We start from the raw sequence: 21,814 nt of genomic DNA on the forward strand, positions 1-21,814 counted from the left end.
AGAAGGCACAATAACTCAGGATCAGGATCAGTCCTTACAAACCTGATTTAGGCCCTCAAGTCACATCTTCCTGTGTGGATCCACTGCTCTATGCATCACCAGCTCTGGCAACTAAAAATTAAAACCTCAGGCTTTTGCCACCTGTAGCCCAGAACATACGAGAGGCCCCAAATAAGAGAAAGGGAGAAGGTGGCTTCAGCTCCATTAGAAACAGTTTAAGAAAATTATCACCACACAGAAATAGACAAAATGAGTTAGAGAAATAAAAGAATAGTGCTAGGAAAGCAGACAAAGTTCTTGCCAAACTTACTTTGATGACATCCATCGTACAAAGGGCAGTACATGATCGTTTAGGCTGGAATTTTAAGCAATGAAAAATGTGCACCAGTTCTTACAAGCTGAATCCCAATCCATTAATAGATGCTTCCATTAGAGAGAAATACTAAAATTCAGTTCTAAATCAACTCATGTTTTCTGAAGCAACAGATACATTTCATCATTCACAAGTCTGCTTGAATACCTTTTCCTTTACTTCCTTACTTTGGTAGGGAACACACTGCAGAACAAATTGCTTTATTGGTACCTTCAACCATTTTAAAGCTATTTGTTTCAACATGCTTTCAGGAGAACCTTTGCACAGTCACTCTGGACAAGCAAGTAGAAATTAACCCTGCAATAACAGAGAATCTGGATTTCAGCTAGAGAAATTAAAGAATCGAATATTGCAGCATATTGGATTTTATTTTGCTATGGGCAAAATCCAATAAAACCGAAATCTCTATTAAAAAAAACAAACAAACAAAAAACAGTGCCCCTTTTTTTTAAGCCACCAGCTTTCCAAAAATGGAACCAAGAGTAGGAGGAGGATCCAAAACCAGGAACTCTCAGTGTAGACAGTTTCTAAAAGTTGCTCAGGATGAAAACACATGACAGCATCACAAAACCCTTCTTGCTTGCTGAAGGCAGGTGCTTCATCAAAGCCTCTGAGTCCAAGTGGGTTCCAGGGCACAGACTCCTTTCTCCACATTGGTCCCACAAATCATCTTTCAAAGAACTGGTCAAAAAAAAAAAAAAAAATCCCCAACCACCCAAAACACTACTGGTGATAGATGCCCGCTCCTTCCTACCCCTCTAAAACCATTCCTCAGCCCACAGGAGCCACAAACAGATCCAAAAGGTCACAGAAGGATGCTAACACCAACCATGGGGATCTCCTCCAGAAAGAAGTCATTTCCCTGCCAAGCAGGGAAACACTTCAGGTAGTTGTCCCTCCCCACCTAGCAAGGGCAAAAGGTAGTTATCTGCAGCTAGCACCGATTTTTTGTGTTAAGCTGTGGGGAGAAAATTCACACAAATTTCTCCTTACATGCAAACAAAAAAAAAAAAAGACTTTGCAATATGCTCCTGTCACAGGAATAGGCACAGAGCCATGTATATCCCTCAGAGCACTTTGGGTGCTCAATTCAGCTATCAGCACTAAGGCTCAAGACAGCCCACACGGTGCTGCAGAGACCCACCAGCCAAGTAGCAGCATACCTAGACATCACCTAGCCATCACAGACCCAAATTCATCCACCATGCCTGCCACTCGCCTACACTGCTTCCAAGCCAGGCTAACGCATGAGTTTTAGCAAGCTGTGGGCTAGTGCCAAGGGAAAATAAATGCAAGCTTACGTTAAGGTCCTGAGCAGGCACCATGCTGCTCTCGGGGGGCCCCTGCACTGGGCACAGTGGGGACCAGCACTGCCTGTCCTACCCGCCAGCAACCCAGAGAAAAGGATGAAAACGCCTCTCCCTTCTCTTTAAAACTATGCTACCAGAGAGGACTAAAGAAGGTGCGATGTTTTCTCATGAGTACATCTCTGCTTTTAGGTATTCTCACCAGTACGAAAAGACATTGTAAATGCTTTTGCCTTGCTAGCTCCACTCGGAGTCAGTAATAAACAGTTGGAAATCACGTTCAACAGCACAGTTTTCTAAATTACGATTATTCATTATAAATCACTTTTTACATGTTGCTTCAAACACTGTTTCTCAAGAATAAGATCCGTCTGCAGTGAAATGCTTGGTGATTTTAATATGCAAACCTCCTACAGAGATGATGTCTCATTTTAATTATTGTTTCGGTTTAATGGGTTTTCATTAAATTAGAGGATGGAGCAATTACCAGGGTGAATAGCTAATGTTACAAAGGTAAGTTCCCATGACTATACAGCAAAAGCAGTTCTCCTAGAGAAGGTGGAAAAATAGTATAATTCAATGCAAACTCTCCTTTTGCATGATGCAAAACTACCCTGGCAATAAGGGTTCATATATTGCTGTCATTTTGATGTACATGTTTGTGAACTAGTTTACGACTAGGTCTCTCCTAACAAAATTAATCTAGCATTTAAAATTATATATATATTTCATTCCTTTCAGGAAACTATTGCAAACCCAATCCTAAAACTCCAGATGCCAGGGACAGCAGAATTTTGAGTCACTAAAGAAATCAAACAGAGACTACTTATCAAATCACAGGTTCTCCCCAACCAATAATTTAGTTGATTTAGTGGCTTAATGTCAGGCTCTGCACTTCTTGAAAATTAGCCCGACTTGAGCACTAGCTAGAATGACCACACTCATATTAATTAAGTAGTTGTCAGAGAGTCTAAGTCCTTTGTTTGCTTTATCAGCATTTCAAACTGAACCATGGAAATTGAGTACTCTGGAACAAACAGAGCAGCAGATATTGCACAAGACTTGGAAATGAATACATGCCAAGAGAGAAGGCGGCCACCTACGTTTCTCAAGCCCCAGTCAGAAAAAGGTCCCCTTAGTGACAGAGAAAGCACAGCGGCAGAAAGCTGTAGCAAAGCCTGCATTGAGAGACTGCCCCTTTTTCGCTGCATGTGGGTTTCTTATCTCCAGGGCCCTTCCTTGTCTTTTCCACCCAAATGGAGAGAACGACCAAGGAAAGAGCTGGAGTCATCTCTCCAGTGGCAGAAGGATGAGCGGCAGGCCTGGGCACATATATAGTACAGCGACTGATGCCATCTTCAAACCATTTGGCCATTTTGGAGCAAAATCAGAAAACTGGAGTAAGCCAAATGGCTTTGCAAAAAGCTTCCTGCCGAGAACAACGCTGCTCGCCTTGCTGAGCGCTACGTATCACCTGTTGCTACTTAGGCAGCCACTTTTCCTTGTTTAAATTATTTTAAGCAGCTACTGAGCTCAGGTTCACCTTCTCAAGTAGGCTCTGTCGTTTCCTCTAGAGACTCGTGCTGAAATCAAGACTATTTACAAATGGATGATCCTTTAAATTAAATCCTTGGTAGAAATGCTCCAGAAGTTACACTACCACTAAAAGCACATAATCTGCATTTAAACCATGTGAGTTAATCAAATTACATGCATTGTTAGTTAATTAGTTCAGGAGTCACTGATTATAACATCTTTTCCACTGTTTATCTATATTAGTTAAGGTATCACATCACTGTGACTCTGAAGACTGCTATTTGCAAATTTAGAAAATAATAACAACATTTCAACAGAAAGAGCATGGACTACACTAGCAACACTGTCGTGTTTGAACAGAGCCAGTGGCAATGCATGCAACGTTGGGAAAAGGCAGTAATTGCTAAGAATCATTACCAATATGCCGTTCGTTTTGCAGGAGTACTGTCCACTTCAGGGATCTATTTTAGAGTATGTTAAATGCTAATGTCACACAAAATAATGAGCCACCCAAAAATACTGTTTCTGTTCTGGCTTCATGCAAAAGCAAGCTAAGCAATTTTTTCTTCCCCTTCTACAAAACATTTTCAGGTATGCTCAAAGTCACAGACCCCCAAAATTAGAAATTACTTTTAAAACATGATAACGTATACTGAACTTGACAAAAGATGTTCTTCAGTTGCATTTGTTTAAAAGAAACTTAAGATGGTACCAGAAGGTGAGGAGCATCTAGAACCAAAAATCAGATATAGAAGCCAAGGTTTGCAAATAACTACTAATTGTAGTTTGGACTTATTTCCTTCCACCCTTAGTGTGTTTGTAATCTAGAAACAAAATTTAAACTTTTTCAATAGAGCACGCAGAGAGATTGATCCTTTTGTACTTTCAAGCTATTACGTAGTAATTCTGATTTCTCATTTAGCGCTCTTCCTTCTTACAGGTAATAATAAATGCTGCTCATGCTTTATGGCAACAGTATTAAAAATAAATAGTAGTACCAAGTACTTCTGAAGTGCTTTAGGATTCCTAAGTTTAACATGAATATGACAGATACAGTCAACAAGTAAGCCATAACCTGGATTTTCAAAGAAATTTTCAGTACCAGATCCCACTGAAGCAGGAGAGAAGCTGAATGCCTAAACTATTTTGACCCTGTTGAAAATCCCAGTCTAACATCAGCAGAGCCACACAGAAATCAGAATTTGCCCCCTGGTGAAAACCTGCATTCTTAAACATGTAAATCAAAATACCAGTTTTAAATAGTTCATTAACAGGGAAGTTTCAGGAAAACAGAAACCCCCGACTCAGATTCTTTTGCAAAGAGAGGTTATAATGCTTAATGCTACTTATGGCAGCTAACAGACTTGGCTACACCCACACAAAGGTTTTAATTTCCAGTCCAGTAAAGCCTTTTATCACATGAATAATCCAACTAAAGGCAATGAAATTATCCGTAAAGTTCAAAGTAAGCATATGCTGAAGTGCTCTCTTGGTTCAAAAACTCCCAATGATTTGAGACTCTAAATAGTTTTTTAATTACTTTTAAAGCATTTAGCTCATTTATTACTAAAATCTTATGTTTTTTCTTTATTCTCTAAATATGATTCATACAAGCATTAAACAGATGTGTTTCATGAACTAATTCTCCCTTCTGTTTTCTTTCTCTCAGAAAAATCACTTCCCTGTTATTGCTAAAGCAAATTAAATCCTGGGTGTCTGTTTTATTTATTAACTGCATGATAATAACATGAGGCTCAATACATTTGTCCAAGCCCTTCTCTACTGAAGTATAATTTCTGCCGTCAGCCTCTTTACGTTTATATTCAATATTCTAGTTGTCTTTGTTTCTTGGAACACACATAAGCACACATTTATATATTCTCCCAAAATATGTATAAATTCTATTTGTGAAGTGTTGCACACCCCACCCCAACAAAGAATCATAAATACAGCTAACATACTTAGTCATTCTCCGCAAGTTTTATATGAACTATTTGAGAGATTTAAGAATTTTCAAAAATGTCACAATAATAACTGTTTTATCTTTTTACACCATAATTATGATTTGGAGCATTGCTTTTCTTATTTCACCCAAGCATACCACAACTCATGAATAAAATATGACAACTTTGATAGCATCCATTGCTGTGGGTTCATCCATAACAGCAAACGTGCTTGGGGTACTAAGTGGTCCCTTTTGCTCCATAAGCCTTTGTTTCTGAAAATAAGCTTTTATTTAAATAGAATTGCCACATGTGTCCCCCTTTTTTTGCATTTCTTGCCGTTAGCAATAACACCAGCAATAATGTTTACTTTTTTTTTAATGACTACATTTTGAAACAATTAGGATGGCATTAAGCTAGAAAGGCAGAATATCCCATCTGAAAGCTAGTAACTCGCAAGACATCAAAAAACATTAAAAGCACTGCCAGCATCAGAGAACAAAAGGCTAACCATGACTTTTAAATGTGTGGGCAATACTATTACAAAAAAGAAACTTAATTTTTTCCGGCTTCATAATTAATTAGAATGAAGTAAACCTAAACAACTTCCACCATTTCTCTAATAAGATTACTGTACCTAATACTGCACAGAGCCCTCCTACCACAACTTGTCAGTAGATTCCCTTAAAAGGAAGACTCGAGCTAAAGTGCAGTACATGAGGTTTCCAAATCATTGGCGTTTACCAAATTATTCTACAAATATCATGTTTTAAGGCTGTGCTGCTTCATTTTCCAAACAGCATGATGAACATCCGTCGAGACCTCCACAGAACAAGAAAAACCATGACACACACACAAACCCCACTCTCCTCCCACACATCTTGGCTTTGTTATTTTCCCCAGTCCCTAAGAATAGGCTTTAAAATTTCAACATTGTTATGCACAATGAGCCAAAGTGGAGAGAGAGAAGCAGAGGCAGGTCTGTATGCCATCTGTGGATAGTCTTTCATCATAGAAGCAATGAGTATTTAACCTTCAAGATCCAGTTTTATGCATGTGGCACTCCCAGACCATTTTTGCTACCTTCCAGTTTACAAAAGATAAAAAAAAAGAAAAAAAAAAAGAAAAGAAGGGGGGACACAACACAGAATAAGCTTTACAACACAAACTTGTCCGCTGTAGGAGGTGGCTGTTCCCACTGATGCCAAATGGAAAACTCACAGCTTCAGAAGGAGGAGTCACCCATATGTGCAAGGGCAGGACAGACTCAGTAAAATAATCCGTGCAGCTGCAGTGATCCTATACTATTTTTTCCTATTTATAGCACAGAGGACCAATGGGAAACTCAGCTGTAACTCTGTAAGAAATGTTATCGCACAAGGAGGGAGGATGGGGGACAGAAAGATTGCAATGAGAGATTTTTAGGAAGCCAAAACATCAGTGCTCAGCTACAGTATTTATCGCTCCAAAATAATGATTCACAGATCCCTGTTGTCAGAATTACAGAACCAACTTTGCTCTTTTAGGAGATATGCAACTGACATAACTACTGATTTAGATGAAGGTTTAGTGGACATCAGGTGCCAAAACCAATTTTTTTGTCTGTTCTATATAAAAAAAAAAAAAATTCTAACGTTCTGCATTTTGTTTCATTGAATAGGCCACAAAAGGCAAGGCAATCACATGATATAATGCCATAAACCAGCACAGTATGACATGATTACTTCACACCATTTATGTGGCAAAAATGAAAAAGAAGAGAAAAAATGTCCCCCTCATGTCATTTATACACCCACGCTGCAGGTGGCAAGATTAATCTACAATTTGGCATAGAAGAAGTAGGTTGAGGCTTCAAGTAGCATCTAATTTTTATTCTTGATAGGTAGTTCAAGGCAGCAGGGTTTTTCACCACAGGAAATGGTCCATGCCTGGCTCCTGCATTAGGTCTGATTATAACTGCCTTTGTGTACTTTTTAAAGGTACAAAATCTTAAAAAAAAGGAAAAAAAATCATTGTATGTGTTTAAATGTGTGTGATAGTAATTTCAAATAACACCACTTCTTTTTAGGCAAAAGATGTAGCTCTGTTTAGAATTTAATCAAGTAGGATAAGTGTAAATATTCTTATCAAATGGATACGAACACATTTCTACTAAAATTGTTTAGAAAATTACGAGATCCCTCTTGGGGTCAAAACCAACCATAACGGGCCACTTTGTTTCATTGCCTACAGGGAGAACCCCATTCTTCCACGTTGCTTCTCCCTCTGCATTTCAAGCAGTTTTAATTCAGCAGTGCCAACTAATGCTCCGATTCTGCTCTCTTTTACCCCGGCACCTGTCCGGCAACCCAGACCTGCAGTATCAGGTGCAGGGACTTGCCCTGAACTTGGGCAGGATTCTCCACCCAGGGATACCCAGCGCTGTGCAGGGACTTGCCTCAAGGCGGCACAACCCAGGTACCGACTCTTCTTCACCTCAACTTCCCAGGGCTCTGACTAGCACATGGGCCTGTTTGACAAGACATTATAGAACGATATTCTTAGTCCGGTTTAATATTAGTTTACTTAACAAGTAGTTAATAAAACCTGATTACATGCAGCATGATATGACTTAAGAGTATCAGTCTGCCAAAATCCTTTGCAGGAAAAAGACAATTTTTGTTGTATTTCTGTTCTGATGAAGATAAAAGAAACTCAAACTGTTATTCTTACTTTTATCTAAATTGATTTACTTTCACCGTGAGGACCTAGATGCTCATGCAGTGTGGAAGCATGCAACACTAGCAGTATCAGAAGCTAATTTCTGCATCCCCTTCTCTGCCCACTGAAGAGCAGAGACCTTTTGTTTCTTTTCTACTCATCTTCATTACAGGACTTTGTCAACAGGTTGCCAGAAGCATTCGAGGCTTTTAGCATACTGCAGAAATACTGAAGTGCTTATGCCACTTCCCCTCTGTACTTACCACTGTGGCAATGAAGATAGACAAGTAGCACAATTATCGTCTCCCAGGAAAGCAAAAATAACTGCCAAGGACAGAAGCAATGTGTGCTCAGAATTCTTTCCTAATCATTACAGACATGATGGGAAACCCAAAAAATGTCAAGTAACAGAAGGCAGCATGACAACATTCAGGATGAAGAGAAAAAAAAAAAGAAAAGTAGAAATTGGTCACTGTCATTTAATGTGACTAGGTTTCTATTTTAGTCTACGCTTACTTTGGGGGGGGGTCAGGGTGTTTGAAACAAGAGGATATGGAACAAGAAACTCCGCGAGGATTTACAAGTTATACCTTTATATCAATATGCTGGATAAATTTTACTCCTAGACAGGGTTCTAACATAATTCAAATGTTAAACAAGAGTGGAAACAGTCAACACTGGATGGGTATATACGAGTATTTTAAAAACTACTTCTGGGAACTGACAAAGTTAACAGTAGTTTATGTATCTTCAAAGCCTCAAAGCATTGTTCAATAATTATGTCTCAAGTGATCTTTAATTTCTTCCATTGAAAATGATTCATCTCACTCATCCCCTCCTAGCTCATTGTATTCCAACTCCAGATCATTTCTGTTCTGAAAATGGTCAGTTTTGCAAAGGAAAAAAACCACTTAGCCTAATGATTTCATTGCCAAAAAAAAAAAAATTACATTGTATATACAATGTATACAAAACACATTAAAACATTAGCTATATTAAAAAACAAACATAAATGAGAAGTTAGACAGATGTTAGGGTTAAAGTCTCACAGGCAAACCTTGCTCAACCCTCCCGGGATGCACATTCCAACACCGTTCTTAATTACAGGATCACACACCGCTTTCCAGAGGGCCCCTGTCTCAGTCAGTGCACAAAGTAAAGAACAAAGAGCAAGAAACATTTATTTAACAAACAAGGATCTGAAGTTTTGCTTTATTTTTATTGTTCAAGGCTCACCTTGAACAGTAGATCTACTGTATTCAAATCCTTCTCTGAGGACAGAACAGACCATGACCAAGTTAATTATGCCAGCACAGTATCTGAGACATCTACAAATATTAATGAATGCTTTTCACACCACTGTTGTTAGAGGAAAGGGCATTAGCACCTCAACTTTACAGGTGAACAACCAAAGCACAGCAAAATTAAGGTTCTAAATCACTAATAAAAAAAACACATTATCCACATTATATACTCCAAAAACATTTGTTAAAAATTTGCACACATCACAGACACTTTACAGCACTACCAAATCTGAACTTTCAGTGCTTTTCCCTATTATGCTGCCCTAATGCTGCCTCTGCCGTAAGCACACCTTTACCCAGTCCTACCCACGAGTCTAAGACTGCCTTTCCCATCCAGGCCCTAGCCCTTTGCCTCTCTCTCCAGGCTGCGTCTCCCAACTGCTGTCCATGACTCCCTTCAGCATGCTCTTCACCCCTGCACCTCACTCCCTTCCCCTCAAGTCAGAGTCCTTCTATTGTCCTTGGCACAGCTTCTCTGCCCGGCCATCGCCCGCTTCCTTCCTGGCCTCCCCACCACAGCTGTTTCTCTTCTCTGCCCCCCACCCCCCCGTCTGAGGCCCAGTTTCCTTGCCCTGCCTGTCACAGTCAATCTCACCCGACTGCTTCCCACACCCACCGCCCAGCACCAGCCTGTATCCCTCCTGGCTCTCAGGGGAGCCCCTTCATCCCAACTGTATTATTGTCACTTCACATACCCAGTCCTTGCCCCTAAATAGCCAGCTTTATTTCCCTCTCCTTTCCAGCTCCCACAGAGGTCTGGGAAGGAAGGGGGGGGAAAGCAGGAGAAGCACCCGAGATCCCAAAAAGAGATCAAGACCTTGCTCTCCGTCCTGCTGATGGACACAAGCCCAGAAACCATCCCCGCCACAGAGAAGTCACACTTTCCTCCATCCTCTTGGGTGCAGCCAGCCCAGCTGTTGATATCTCATTTTAACTCTTATTTTAGCAGTGCTTTAAAAAGCAGCTTTGACAAAGGGCTGAAAGCACTGAGGGAACTTTCTGGCAACATCTGCAAGGATGGCAGGCAGCTGCCACAGCTCCTAAGGGCCAGGCTGGAGCTCGTAAAAGCAAGTGGACATCCCAAGGGATGAGTGCGGAGGGCGGGTGAGGATCCCACTCCTGAGGGATGGGCCGGGCCCTATTTCTCACCACCCCACAAACCTCTCTCATGGGGGAAGACACATGCTGGCCTGGTCCCCACCACCTCCATGCAGACGCAGGTCCCGAGCCGCCGCCACAGGCGAGCAGAGGGGCCCGCCGCTGCCTTCAGAGCCAGTGAGCCCTGAAAGTGGTTCGGCGTCGAGTAAACCGTCAATTCTGCTGTCCCCCGGTGAGAGGAGGACCTCAGAAGGGAGATCTCAGCGGAAAAAGGGAAACGGTCACAATTTAGCACCGAAAAAGCAGCAATGCCAGAAATGTTACCACACAATCGGGGCAAGGGGCTGACCCGCACCTCAGGTGTAGGTACTGTTTTTGTTTACACATACAAAAGTTTTTTACTTGACGACAGCCGCCTTTCCCTCCTGAGGAACCCGGGACAGGTGCCCCACAGAGAACAAGAGGTAAAACCCCAAATTCACCTCACCCCTGTGGAAACCAGCACAGCCCTGCACAATAGGGCACGTAACGGGGAAAAAAACTCACTCTTCCCTTGTAAAAAAAAAAAAAAAAAAAAAAATTTGTTCACAAGTTTGAGGAGCTTGCAGAGTTTCCATGAAGAGATACCTGTAGCGGGCGGTGAGGTACAGGGCACGTCTGTGAGGGGAGGCCCGCGCCGGACACGGCGGGTTCCAGCCGCCCCCCCGCAGGGCACAGCCCGGCCCCTCGCCCTGGCTGGTGGCACCTGAGGCAAAGCGTATTTTAGAAGGGAAAAAACCTCATCTGGCTGGAGGGAAGCAATGAGCGAGCAGCTGCGCAGGCACTGCGCGCCCGGGCGGGCAGTGGGCAGTATCTGGTTTTAAAAAAAAAAAAAAAAAAAAAAAGGATTTCGAGCCGTGTTGTGCCTTCCTAATTTTTCTGGTAAGATTTCTGTTCTGCAAAAATGATACTGCTTATACTTAATATTTGCTATAAACATACCAGGAGAGATCACACAGAAAGAAATTACTCTCATTGCATTATCTCGTGTAAAGAAGGACCAACGTCCTGAACTCCGAAATTAAAGTTTATCTCTCCTACTCACTGCAGACCTCCCTGCCGTCCACCTCAGGAAGAGTAATTGCAAGTTTCCTCCTCCAGCCATTATCTGCTTCCTCTCATTCCGTCCCTGGCTCTTTTCCGAGCTCTGCAGCTCGCACACCTTGCACATTAACTGGCATAACTGAGCTTTAACACTTGAAGTGGATTAAAACCTCGGCCATAGCACGCAGGTCACCGAGACTCGGGTGAGAAGACGTTCACACGTGGGTGAATGAAGGCAGCAGCCTACTCACCCGGCCTTTGAATTTACTGGCCCCACACACATAGCCAGGGCATAACAAGTGTACCCTGAAGACTGTCCTAGCAGAAGCGGAGCTAACGTTCCTGATATAACGGGTATGTGCCCGCTCCTGACGACAAGATCAACTTATGCAGTTTTCCTTATCCACCAATCTCAAAGCGTAGCAAAGCTGCCTAGCAATCAAACCCCGTCGACTTTGGCACCGCAAAAGCTGACTTTTAGGACTCAGGCTCCTAGAGCAGGATCTGGAAACACCTCTACTCTCCAAGTGAGGAATTAGCAAGTCAAGGAGGAAGGTGTCTAAAAAAAAAAATCAGGATCCATAACACACTGAGAGGAAATGCCGACAGAGAGGGTTGTACGGCATCTGGAAGCTCAAGCGAGTCTGCTGGGAGGCACCTCTACCCCCCTTGGGACTGCAGCTTTGCTCTCTCCTATGGCCTGAAGCAGGACGGCTCTTTTGTTTCAGGAACCCAACAAGATTCACTCTTTTCTCACAAAAACATTGCCTTTCTCTGTGCTTTAAGGTACTTGCCATTCTTTCACCTTTCCTGTTGGAGCCACGACTGTACAGAAAAGAACTCGGCAGTCACCGGTACAAAGTGGGAAGAAAGAGCGTGACTGAACTCTGTGCCGCGGGAGCTGCGGGCCAGGTGTTTCTCTTATAAATCCAGTCATTGTTTAATACAAGCAAAGAAACGGTCAAGGAAGAAAGGACTTTTAACAGTACTTGGTGGTTTATTTTACTGAATGCTATACATAGCATACATAGTAAAAAGACGATTCCTAATTTAAAGACTAAGTTGGAAAATACTGCCAGATTGCTAGGAAAGGAAACAGCAAAGCTGTAATAAACTTCTTGGGGGAACTGCTTTGTAAGTAAAGGCTTTAAGCCCCTGTTAGTTCAAAAGAGATGTTGAGAGGAGAAGAATTAAAAAGAAAGGGGCATAGCTGACAGGTTGTGAAAGGAATAAAATTTTCCTTCCCCAATGAGAACTGAGCACAGAACAAAATCAGACTGGTTAAGGTAATCACATAATGTAACAGCTACACTAAAAATTGGGCTCAGTCTACCTAGAAACAGGACAACCAGTTAAGCACCTCCTCTTGCCTTATTTATAATGAGAGTCTTTCTCTGCCACTGAGCTCAAGATCCTGCTTTCCTGGTTTTCACCTACGGGGTCAAAACAAGCCCTGCTTCCCTGCTATCTGAAACATAGAACAGGTCTGAGCCCCACTAAGCGAGCCATGGCTCAGTGTCTCTTAATGTACTAAAATTTATACTATAATCTTCTTCTAGGAATTTCAGTATCATTTTGTCATGTTTGTAAGATGCTATTTAGAGATGTCTTTCACGCAATGTTTATAAGTTGTAATGCATTAGGTGGATGATTAATGTTTTCAATACATTTCTTTGAGGTAAATTTCCCACCCATCCCCAGAACTGTTTCCTTGAATTCTTTGGACTCCTGGTTGGAGGCAAGGAGATGTGGGATCAGACACCAGGATCTTGGGTGCCCCATTCCCCAAGAGCACTCTAGTCAAGAATCTCCACTCACCCTTCTTTGTCCCTTCGTGCTAGAACAACCCACCTGGACACAAAGACTTTTTTCCCCACTCTTGTTTGTATAAATAAATAAAGGGTAAATAATTAAGACACCATAATGTCAGGGATCTTAACAGTCAGACTGTTTGCAGAATTGCAGTTACAAGTTAGATATCTACATTTCATCTAATTCCCAATGTCAGCACTTACACTGCTTTTTGGATTCCCTCGTCCCCATTTCAGAGAGAAGGGAACTGAAACACACAAATAATTGAACTGATCAATCAAAAATCCAGCTGAAATACTCTGATAATTTAAGTCCATGCCCAACAGGACCACTCAGATGACTACACTTAATTATAGGTTTCTATGCTTTTCTGAATTAGGAACAGATTTGCTTGCCCAAAGGCAACCCACATCTCTCAATTGCCACTTTGGTTCTATCATGCTGTCACACAATTTGCAACGGAGCTGAATTTGTTTCTTTGCCTGTAAAGCTGCTTCACACGGAAATCTGAGTTTCAGTTCAGATTACTACCAATATTATTATAAAATTAGAATATTCCACTGGCTTCACTGAGGTTGTCTTGGACTGAAATCGCTATCTCTCCAGGGAAAAGAGTTCTTCTACATTTTCTCTAGGATAAATCAAATCATGACATCACTCCCCAGAAACTTTGTAACAAACAGTATGTCACTTACTGTAAGGGACCTAACATCACTGATCAAAAATCTAATTGTTTCTCTTTCTTTTGTGCATGTCTTCCCATCACCCCCCTTCTTCATTTCTTCTTTTTGCCTCTAAATGCAACAGAAAGAATTCCCAAAACTTTTAAAGCTTTCTGTTTCAAAGAGTTTAATTCACAGAAGAATCATCTCGCTTAAGAGAACAATCCATATTTTCACTATAGCTATACACAGACCTGTCTGTGTTGAGGAAAAATTACCATTTCTCTACCTCAAAGAAGTAGACTTCCAGGGACACACAAAGGAACACTCTCAGTTTGAACAGCTCTAGTAAAGCCATTTTAGGAAGTAAATCTTACAAGACAGAAAATAATCCACAGGGAACCTTTTTGTAAGCTCAGAGCCCTGTTACATTGCTGTAAGGACACTGCCAAAGGCGGCGGGCAAAACTGTCCCTATGAAAACTGCACACCAGAGAACATACTCACAAACTCTTCTCATTTCCTGAACTAGGAAATCCTCAGCGGTGAAAGCCTGCGAGCGAAGAGGTCTTCTAATGTGGCTCCATGTTCAGCAATCAGCCTGCCAGGTGAAGCAGGTCCTCCCCTGCCCAGAGCCCCAGAGACAACACTGGAGCAGCGTGGCGCAGCGAGGCACAGCGTGCATTAACTACTCACGTACGGTAAGAACTAATCAAAGCAAAGCTTTGCTGAAAGGATGACGTCTTGGAGACTGGAATAGCTGGTCCAAGAGGATACAGTAATTTTAAAACTAAGCACTAACTTCCAGTCTTTTCTCTCCTCTGGGAGTTGTCACGTTGGCTGGATTTTTTTGTGAACCTCTGTGAGAAAAAGTATTACTTCTAACTTAGACATAGCAGTTGCCCATACATTGCCCTGAGTTCTATATCGGTTTTACTGTATGGCAAGATAAAAATCAAAATTAAGTATCTCCTGGTTCCAGCCAAAGGACCTGGCACACAGCCAAACTGTAGTTGTAAAGTAAGTCACCTCTGTTAGTAAAAGGCAATTCATACAGCTGCCGACATACTGCTGACATTTAACAAATAACAGATATGAAGAAGAAGGGAAGCAGCCAACAGGGCAGCCTCGGACTTCCATCCCATCTGACAGCAGCAGCAAAAGACCCCTCGCGGATCTCTCTTGGGTTGGAGTAATAGACCAAAGGTGTTCAGTCTTCTCCCAGCCCAAGTGCTGCTGAGTTTAACTGAAGAGAATAATTTTCCCGAGCCATCTTCTGAGAAGTTTTATACTAGAGGCAATATCCAAGCACAGCAAGTGCATTAGCAAGAAGAATTTCTGTTTTGGGAAATAAAAAAAGCTTTATTTACCTACCTACAGACTTCGAATTGTTTATTCACTTCGTAGAGTGAATTTTTGTTCATTGTTTCCCATGAACATCTATCTTCCAATTTATCCGCTCATGTGAATTTTACAAGCTCTACCTTTTTTACACTAGTCTTCTCCAAGTTTGTAAACTACAGTTGGGGTCCTCCAAGGCAAAAAGAACTGAATATCCATAACATCTTCACCATTAGCCTTTCAAAGCTACTTTCAGTATCAATGGTTTCAATCGGTATCCTGAAAAACACATCTCAGTCTTCCTCCCTGCAGCTCTGACCAGCAGTCTGTGAAAACTCACCATGACAGTTCGTCAGTGTGGTTGCGATTAGCTGCATGGAACAGCAAGTGGAAATACTAAAATATTTTAAGTCAGTCAGGCCATTGTAGTCCTTAGAGGAATGACTGTACTTTAATATTGTTTGGCCATAATACACAACCCTGGAGTCAGGGTATCGGAAGAAAAACAATCGATATCTTTAAATGAATAAATTAATGCTCTTCTTCTGGACGTTAACCTGGGAATCAGTGAAAATTATGCTACTCATTGTATCATAAAAGACTGGAAATATGACTAACAAATTCTGAGAAGGTCTCCAGAAGTCTCTCTGCTCTGGCTCCTAAACTGGCCTTGGCCAGGTAAAGGATGAACTAAGATTACAGACCCACTTCTTTTATTACTTACAATACAGTCAGTTAGCATTGCAAATCCAGAACTAAAGCTAAAAGAGATCATAATTTGCCTCTGAAAACAGCTGCAGAGGACAGATATCAAAAAGTGAGACACTAACTTGCACACTTCAACACAGAGTAAAGCACAGTAAAGAAAAAAACAAACATAGGAAGTCTCCACAATAAAAATGTTCCCAACTGTGCTTTAATATGCATGTTAATCTCAAGTGATATAAATGTCTTTCTCGCCTAATAAGCATATTGTAGCAAGTCAGTGCTTCCACCCCATGGGACATTGGTCTCTTAATCTGGACCTTACTTAAGTTCATGGCAAAAATTCTTAATTCATCCAGAATTTCACTCACTAAAAAAAACAAACAAAAAAAAAACCAACACCACTGTTTTAAAACACTTCACAAGCATTATCTTAGAATACTGAATGAAAAAAATCGCAATTCAAAGTGACTTATTCTGTACCTGGTACTCAGCTTGGGCAGTTAATTGCAATACTATTCCATTTTCTCACTTCGACAGTTTCCACAAAATTGATGGAAGACTTGTTACACGTTACTAATCAGTGTCAACATATTAAAGGCTTTCTCATAGTTACAGCTGTGTGTGCCTCTGCATGTGTACAATCATAGAGAGCAAGTATACAAGAATACAACCAAGTCCATGCCTTGGAACCACTGTGACATATTTAGTTAGAAATAAATACTGGGGAGTGTTGAAAACCTACTCAAAAATACTTCCCTAAAGATCTCTAACCTTAACCCCCTGACAGCACACTAAAAAAAAAAGAAGGCATATATATTTCAGGAAAGTAACAAGGACTATTTCCAAAAAATAAAAATAAAAGAAAGCGACAGTTAAGTAAGACCACCATTACAGGGAATCAGTTAGGCATCAAAGCTCTTACGAGCTCACGCAGACAGAAGTGAGATAAGAGAATTAAGGATGTTTGTCTTACCTTGGAATAAAAATGCTTTGCTGGCATTGTGTAGTCCTGACACTTGTGTTACCCCAAGAGTTGTATTCACAAGATCCAGTTCTGTGATGATATCAATTTGTAAGTCAGGATCCATTCCAAATCCTACAGCTGTTGGAGGCACAGAGAGAGAGGGGGGAAGAGTGAGAGGGGGGAAGAGCGAGAGGGACACAGTTAGATCAATTTTTATTTCAAATCAGGTAATGAACAGAACGAGAAAAATATCTAGTGCAGACGTTTCTAGTACCTTCACACTCACAGACACATACACACACGCTGTATACGGCAATTACTTATAAGGCAGTGACTCTGCTGCAGGAAAGAGAAGATACTTTTTTCCAATTCTTTCAATTAAACTATTACCTTTCCACAGATTTTACCACACCAAGTTAAAACATTGTAAGACTGATACATTAATCCAGTATCTTCATAAGGCTAAAGAGTAATAAATAAACAAAAGCATAACCACCTATGCAAAAAGATGAAAGAGATTTGCAGCCTTCATCTATTGGCCACACTACAACCAGGGAGACGCGAGGACTGAAAATTACTCACATTTCCTACCTAGCTGCGACTAACAGATCAGGCCCCACAGCTCATAGTCTAAACATAATCTGTTTTCCCAACTGGACAAAATGACCCTGGCGGAGATACGGTAGCAAGGCAAAGGAGGCCATCCTGTAATCCAAGAGCCCTGGGTGACTCACAAAACTGTTTGATATTGCTTTGGAAGCGCATCTCCCTATTTCAGCACAGCCGGTGCCTGTAAAGCGTGCCAAAGCCTACCTACAAATAGCAGACATTCATTCACCTAAACCAGCAGTAGCACCTTCTGGACTGCAGGAGTACCTACTGGAGAAGCACAAATCTAAACCTAAAATTTAGAAATGGCTTATGCGCAGGAAAAGACTGGGCACTCCTTGAACTAGTAGGGACCCGATGGGATTGACAGAAGAGACACACCCTCAAGCAGTTTGAAACTGCTATGTTCAAAAGTTCAGGGCAACTTGGCCAAGTTCATTAAACACGTCTCCTTTTTCTAGGGATGGGAAGAGGCCAGCCTGACCACAGTGGCTCTCTCATCATGGCAATAAGTGTGGCATAAGATCTGTGCCTTGACATAGGTCAAATATCTCGTGTGGGATCCAAGCACTTTCCTAATTAAATTTTTCACTAACATCATTAGTAACGAGAACAGGCTCCAAGAATGAAATCCTGACACAGCTGAAGTCAATGGTAAAAGTCCCACTGACTTTCGTGGAGCAAGGACGTTACGTGTAAAGCACATCCAGATTGATTTCCACTGAGTGGACTTTACGTTCAGGTCTAAATTGATTCATTTGTTATTCCAGGACTGTGCTTCTGGATCAGTTAAGCAGCAAATATTCTAGTTTAATTCTTTGAAAGGCTCTAAGAAATTACTGAGGTGTACGGAACGAACAAGAAGTTACGTATTCTACTCATAAATCATCTGCACCACAGCACTTTCTCCTTTCCTTTACTCCAGGATTAAAATTTGTTGGAATAATGTGTTGTGCTAATGCAGAGGATACCACTGCACAAAGGGCAGAGTAGTAAAAAATACTGAAAAGACAGCCTTAGGAGGTCTCTAGCAACTTTACAAGGAAAATTAAGATCTAGAAGCATCTGGCAGAACTGAAGCTCCAAGAGTGCTGACATATCCAAGTGAGCACATACACAGTGCTTTCATGAGGATGTGGGGATAAGTACCTTTTTGTAGAAAATTAAAATTAGAGAATATGAACCCAGATAAACTTCTCCAAAGGTAAAAACTTCCAACATAATCAGCAACATCATCAGGCTTTTAGTACTATCTTTGACTTCACCTACCCTATACGCTCAGGCACTGAACGGCCACAACTGACACTGTGCACGCTGACGGACCAAGAACACCTTCCCCTCCTGGAAGAAACACCAGCATCAAAAACACAGCCCGCCAGCTCTTCTGGTCCCAAACCACTCACACACAGACAAGATGCTGCTGAAGAAATGTACCCATCCTGCTACAGCCAACATTTGCCAGCGACTGCTTTCCTTTAGTGTACCTGCCTCTGATCAACAGGAGAGAACTTATCGACCTATTGATTCCCAACCTACAACAACTCTTCCAGTGCAAGGGCTGCAACCTACAAACTGCAGACACAAACACATATGTAAATACAGGGAGCAGCCTTTCCGGGCAAAAAAAACCCATAAAAGCAAAGATTGTTTTAGAAGAAAAACAGAACAACTTATTATTTCTTCTAAGGTTTTCATTCAGAAGAAAAGCAGTATACAGTAAATTGTGTGAACATACCTATTCGGAAAGATAGTATCTGCTGTCCCTGCCAAGAACAGAGTATGCTGTTCCTCATTTGAAAGGGGTTAGATCTATTAAGATCAGCAAAAACCTACTAATATGAAGAGAGGTCAAGTAGAGACTGCAACTTGCTCAACGGAAAGGACAGACTATGTTCAATAAGACAAATCTTGACCCCATTAAAGTCAGTGAAAGCTCTGCCACAGACATCAACAGGGTGAGGACAGAAACCACATCTAGCAAGTATAGGCACTCCCATAAATCACAGTAGCTCCACTGCTCTATTAAAGCTGTTTATTCCAGCCTGAATACCTGAGGCTCAACAAGTATAGATCACTGTAGCTCCACAGGCTTCGATTTATGCCAGTGAAGGATCTTGTGTGACAACTTCAGTGTGCTCCCTTCCAGCTTTTAAAAATGCTTTCAAAAACAGAGATTATTTCTAATGTCACAGCAACTATTTAGCAAGAGCATACGCTGCTTTAAATACCTAGTCCTTTTCCTGTGCTGGCTCTTCAAACTGCAGCAGGCACTCAAAAGCCTGGTTAATAATTAATAAACAACAAATCAGCAGCTTCAGTATGATAACCAAGTCTCCTTTTCCCCTGTGGTCTCCCACAGTCTATCAGAAAGATACCACAGGCATATCAACCGCATACTTGCATCTAGTATTTTATGCTGCCTCTCTTCAGTGGAACAAGAAGCTGGAAATACCATTTCTTTCTGAAGTAAAAATTAACCATCAAGCTGTCTGCTCTCACTGGAGAACTGTGCAAAGCTTGGGCCCGATCCTGACGTTGCTTTCAATTCCTATTTCAAGTAATTGGGCCATTCCCCTTAAATCAGTGGTTTCTGCAAGCAAAACTCCAAATGATTCAGTCAGGTGGGCGGGAATAGAAATCATCTCGGGACTCGGTGGATTTGGCCAAATGTGAACTGAAGGCACTACAGCAGATTAGAGGATTAAGCCATATAATTATGAATGATGTCAGTAGGAAATCCCTAAAAGAAATTAATTCTGCCTTACAGCTCCGACAGCTTGTATTCTCTGCTTGCGCCTTTATCACCTACACCCAAGCACTAGCAATCATGCCACGCTCCATCTAGCTAATGTGCAGCCATGCAACGGATGCAGCGCATTTATAATTTCCTCGACATGTGTAACATGCTATTTGGGGATGGAAAAACTTTAAGTAAAAGCACACTCAACACAACCAAGTCATTTCCACGTACCCATGTGCAATCATTCGAATGGTAAAGAGCAGGCTCTAGGAGAGGCATTTTGCTCTTTCCTCGCACAGCTTCAGCGGCAATTGTTGCACACAAAGAACTTTCCGAGTGGCTTCGCAATTCCAAGTAGTAGAGTTTCGGGTCCTAGTGACCATTTCAAACGTCTGCGTGCGCTACTGGTGGTAACACCACTACCAAAGGGACAGGGAGTATCTTCTTCCAACTGTTTTTATGTCACACCTCTCAAGATCTATAGATTTTGATGAGGTAATAATTACCGTAAGAATAATTACAATTTCAAAACATGGATTCCTTTGCACTTCTGATAATTGTGCTGGGTAATTTCCTTGAGAATAGCTACAAGCACCATCGAGAAACGTCCCCCTCGTGAGCTCCAACCGAGCAAGAGCGGTACCCGGGGCAAGGGGAAAAAGAACAAAGCCTCCACAAGGAACAAGAAACGGTACTTCGGTCGCGCAGCGCTGTAGGAATAACGTAGCGGGCACAGCATCGGCAGGAATAACGCGCTTGCAGCCCGCCTCCCGCCTGTACCGCGGCTTCCCCCAGCCCGCTACCGCGGCAGCACCGCGCACCGCCCGGCCGGACCCCCGGCGCGGCCAGCCCGCTCCGCCCGCACCCCGCTCCGCCCGGCGCAGCGCGCACGCCGCTTTCGGGAAAACTTTCCCTCGCCCACCCCACGGCACCCGCGGAGCGGTCGCCCCCCGGGGCTCCCCGCTGGGGACAAGCCAGGCTGCGCCCCGCGGAGACTCGCGCCCGCTCCGCTCCGCGTAGCGAGGGACGCCCGGCCCCACCGCGGCGGCAGAGCCGCGGCCGCTCCCGGTCCCCGCAGCGGGCACAGCCCGCCCGCCCCGCAAAGTTTCCGCACGCCGCCAACGCACGCCGGGCGGCGGCCCCGGCCCTCGCTCCGAGGGGAGGCGGCGGGGGCGACAAGCGGCCCCGCAGCCCCGGCCCGGCCCCTCACCTGCCCCGGCGGCGGCCGCACACGCCCAGAGGAGCAGGAGGAGACCCATCGGCGCGGCGCGGGCGGCGGCGCCCGCCTCCCTCCCGGCAGCTGCTGCGGAGCCGCGCCGAGCCCAGCGGAGCCGAGCGCAGCCTCCGACGCGCGGAGCGGCTCCGGCGGCTCCGCCCGCTGCCCAGGCGCGGCCCCGACGCCCCCGCAGCGGGGGCTCCCCGCCCGCCCCCCGCCGTGACGCGCGGCCCCCCCCCGGGCCTCGCCAGCGCCGCCGCCCGGCCACGGACACGGCCACGCCACGGAGCGTGGGGAGCCCCCCGGCCGCCCTCCCTCCTCGCTCTCTAAACGCGGGGAGCGGGGGCTAGCGGAGCGGACCCGGCCCTTCTCCCCCGAAAGATGAATTCCCCGCGGACGAGAGGTCCCCGCCGCCCGCA

At 43.2% G+C, this 21,814-nt stretch overlaps 1 protein-coding gene across 3 annotated transcripts in view; it reads right to left on the reverse strand.

Moving 5' to 3' along the window:
• NELL1 (neural EGFL like 1) overlaps nt 1-21,583 on the reverse strand; it is a 294,286-nt gene extending 272,703 nt beyond the window's left edge. For all 3 annotated transcript variants that reach the window (XM_075163307.1, XM_075163306.1, XM_075163305.1), the window contains exons 1-2: nt 21,390-21,583; nt 16,840-16,968 (exon numbers count right to left, since the gene is read on the reverse strand). In XM_075163307.1, coding sequence (XP_075019408.1) covers nt 16,840-16,968; nt 21,390-21,438 — 178 coding nt within the window. In that variant the 5' untranslated portion in view covers nt 21,439-21,583. The remainder of the gene's footprint in view (nt 1-16,839; nt 16,969-21,389) is intronic.
• Nucleotides 21,584-21,814: the final 231 nt, after the last annotated feature.

The sequence above is a fragment of the Calonectris borealis genome, chromosome 14 (genome assembly GCF_964195595.1).
Source record: "Calonectris borealis chromosome 14, bCalBor7.hap1.2, whole genome shotgun sequence".
NCBI classification, from domain to species: Eukaryota; Metazoa; Chordata; class Aves; order Procellariiformes; family Procellariidae; genus Calonectris; species Calonectris borealis.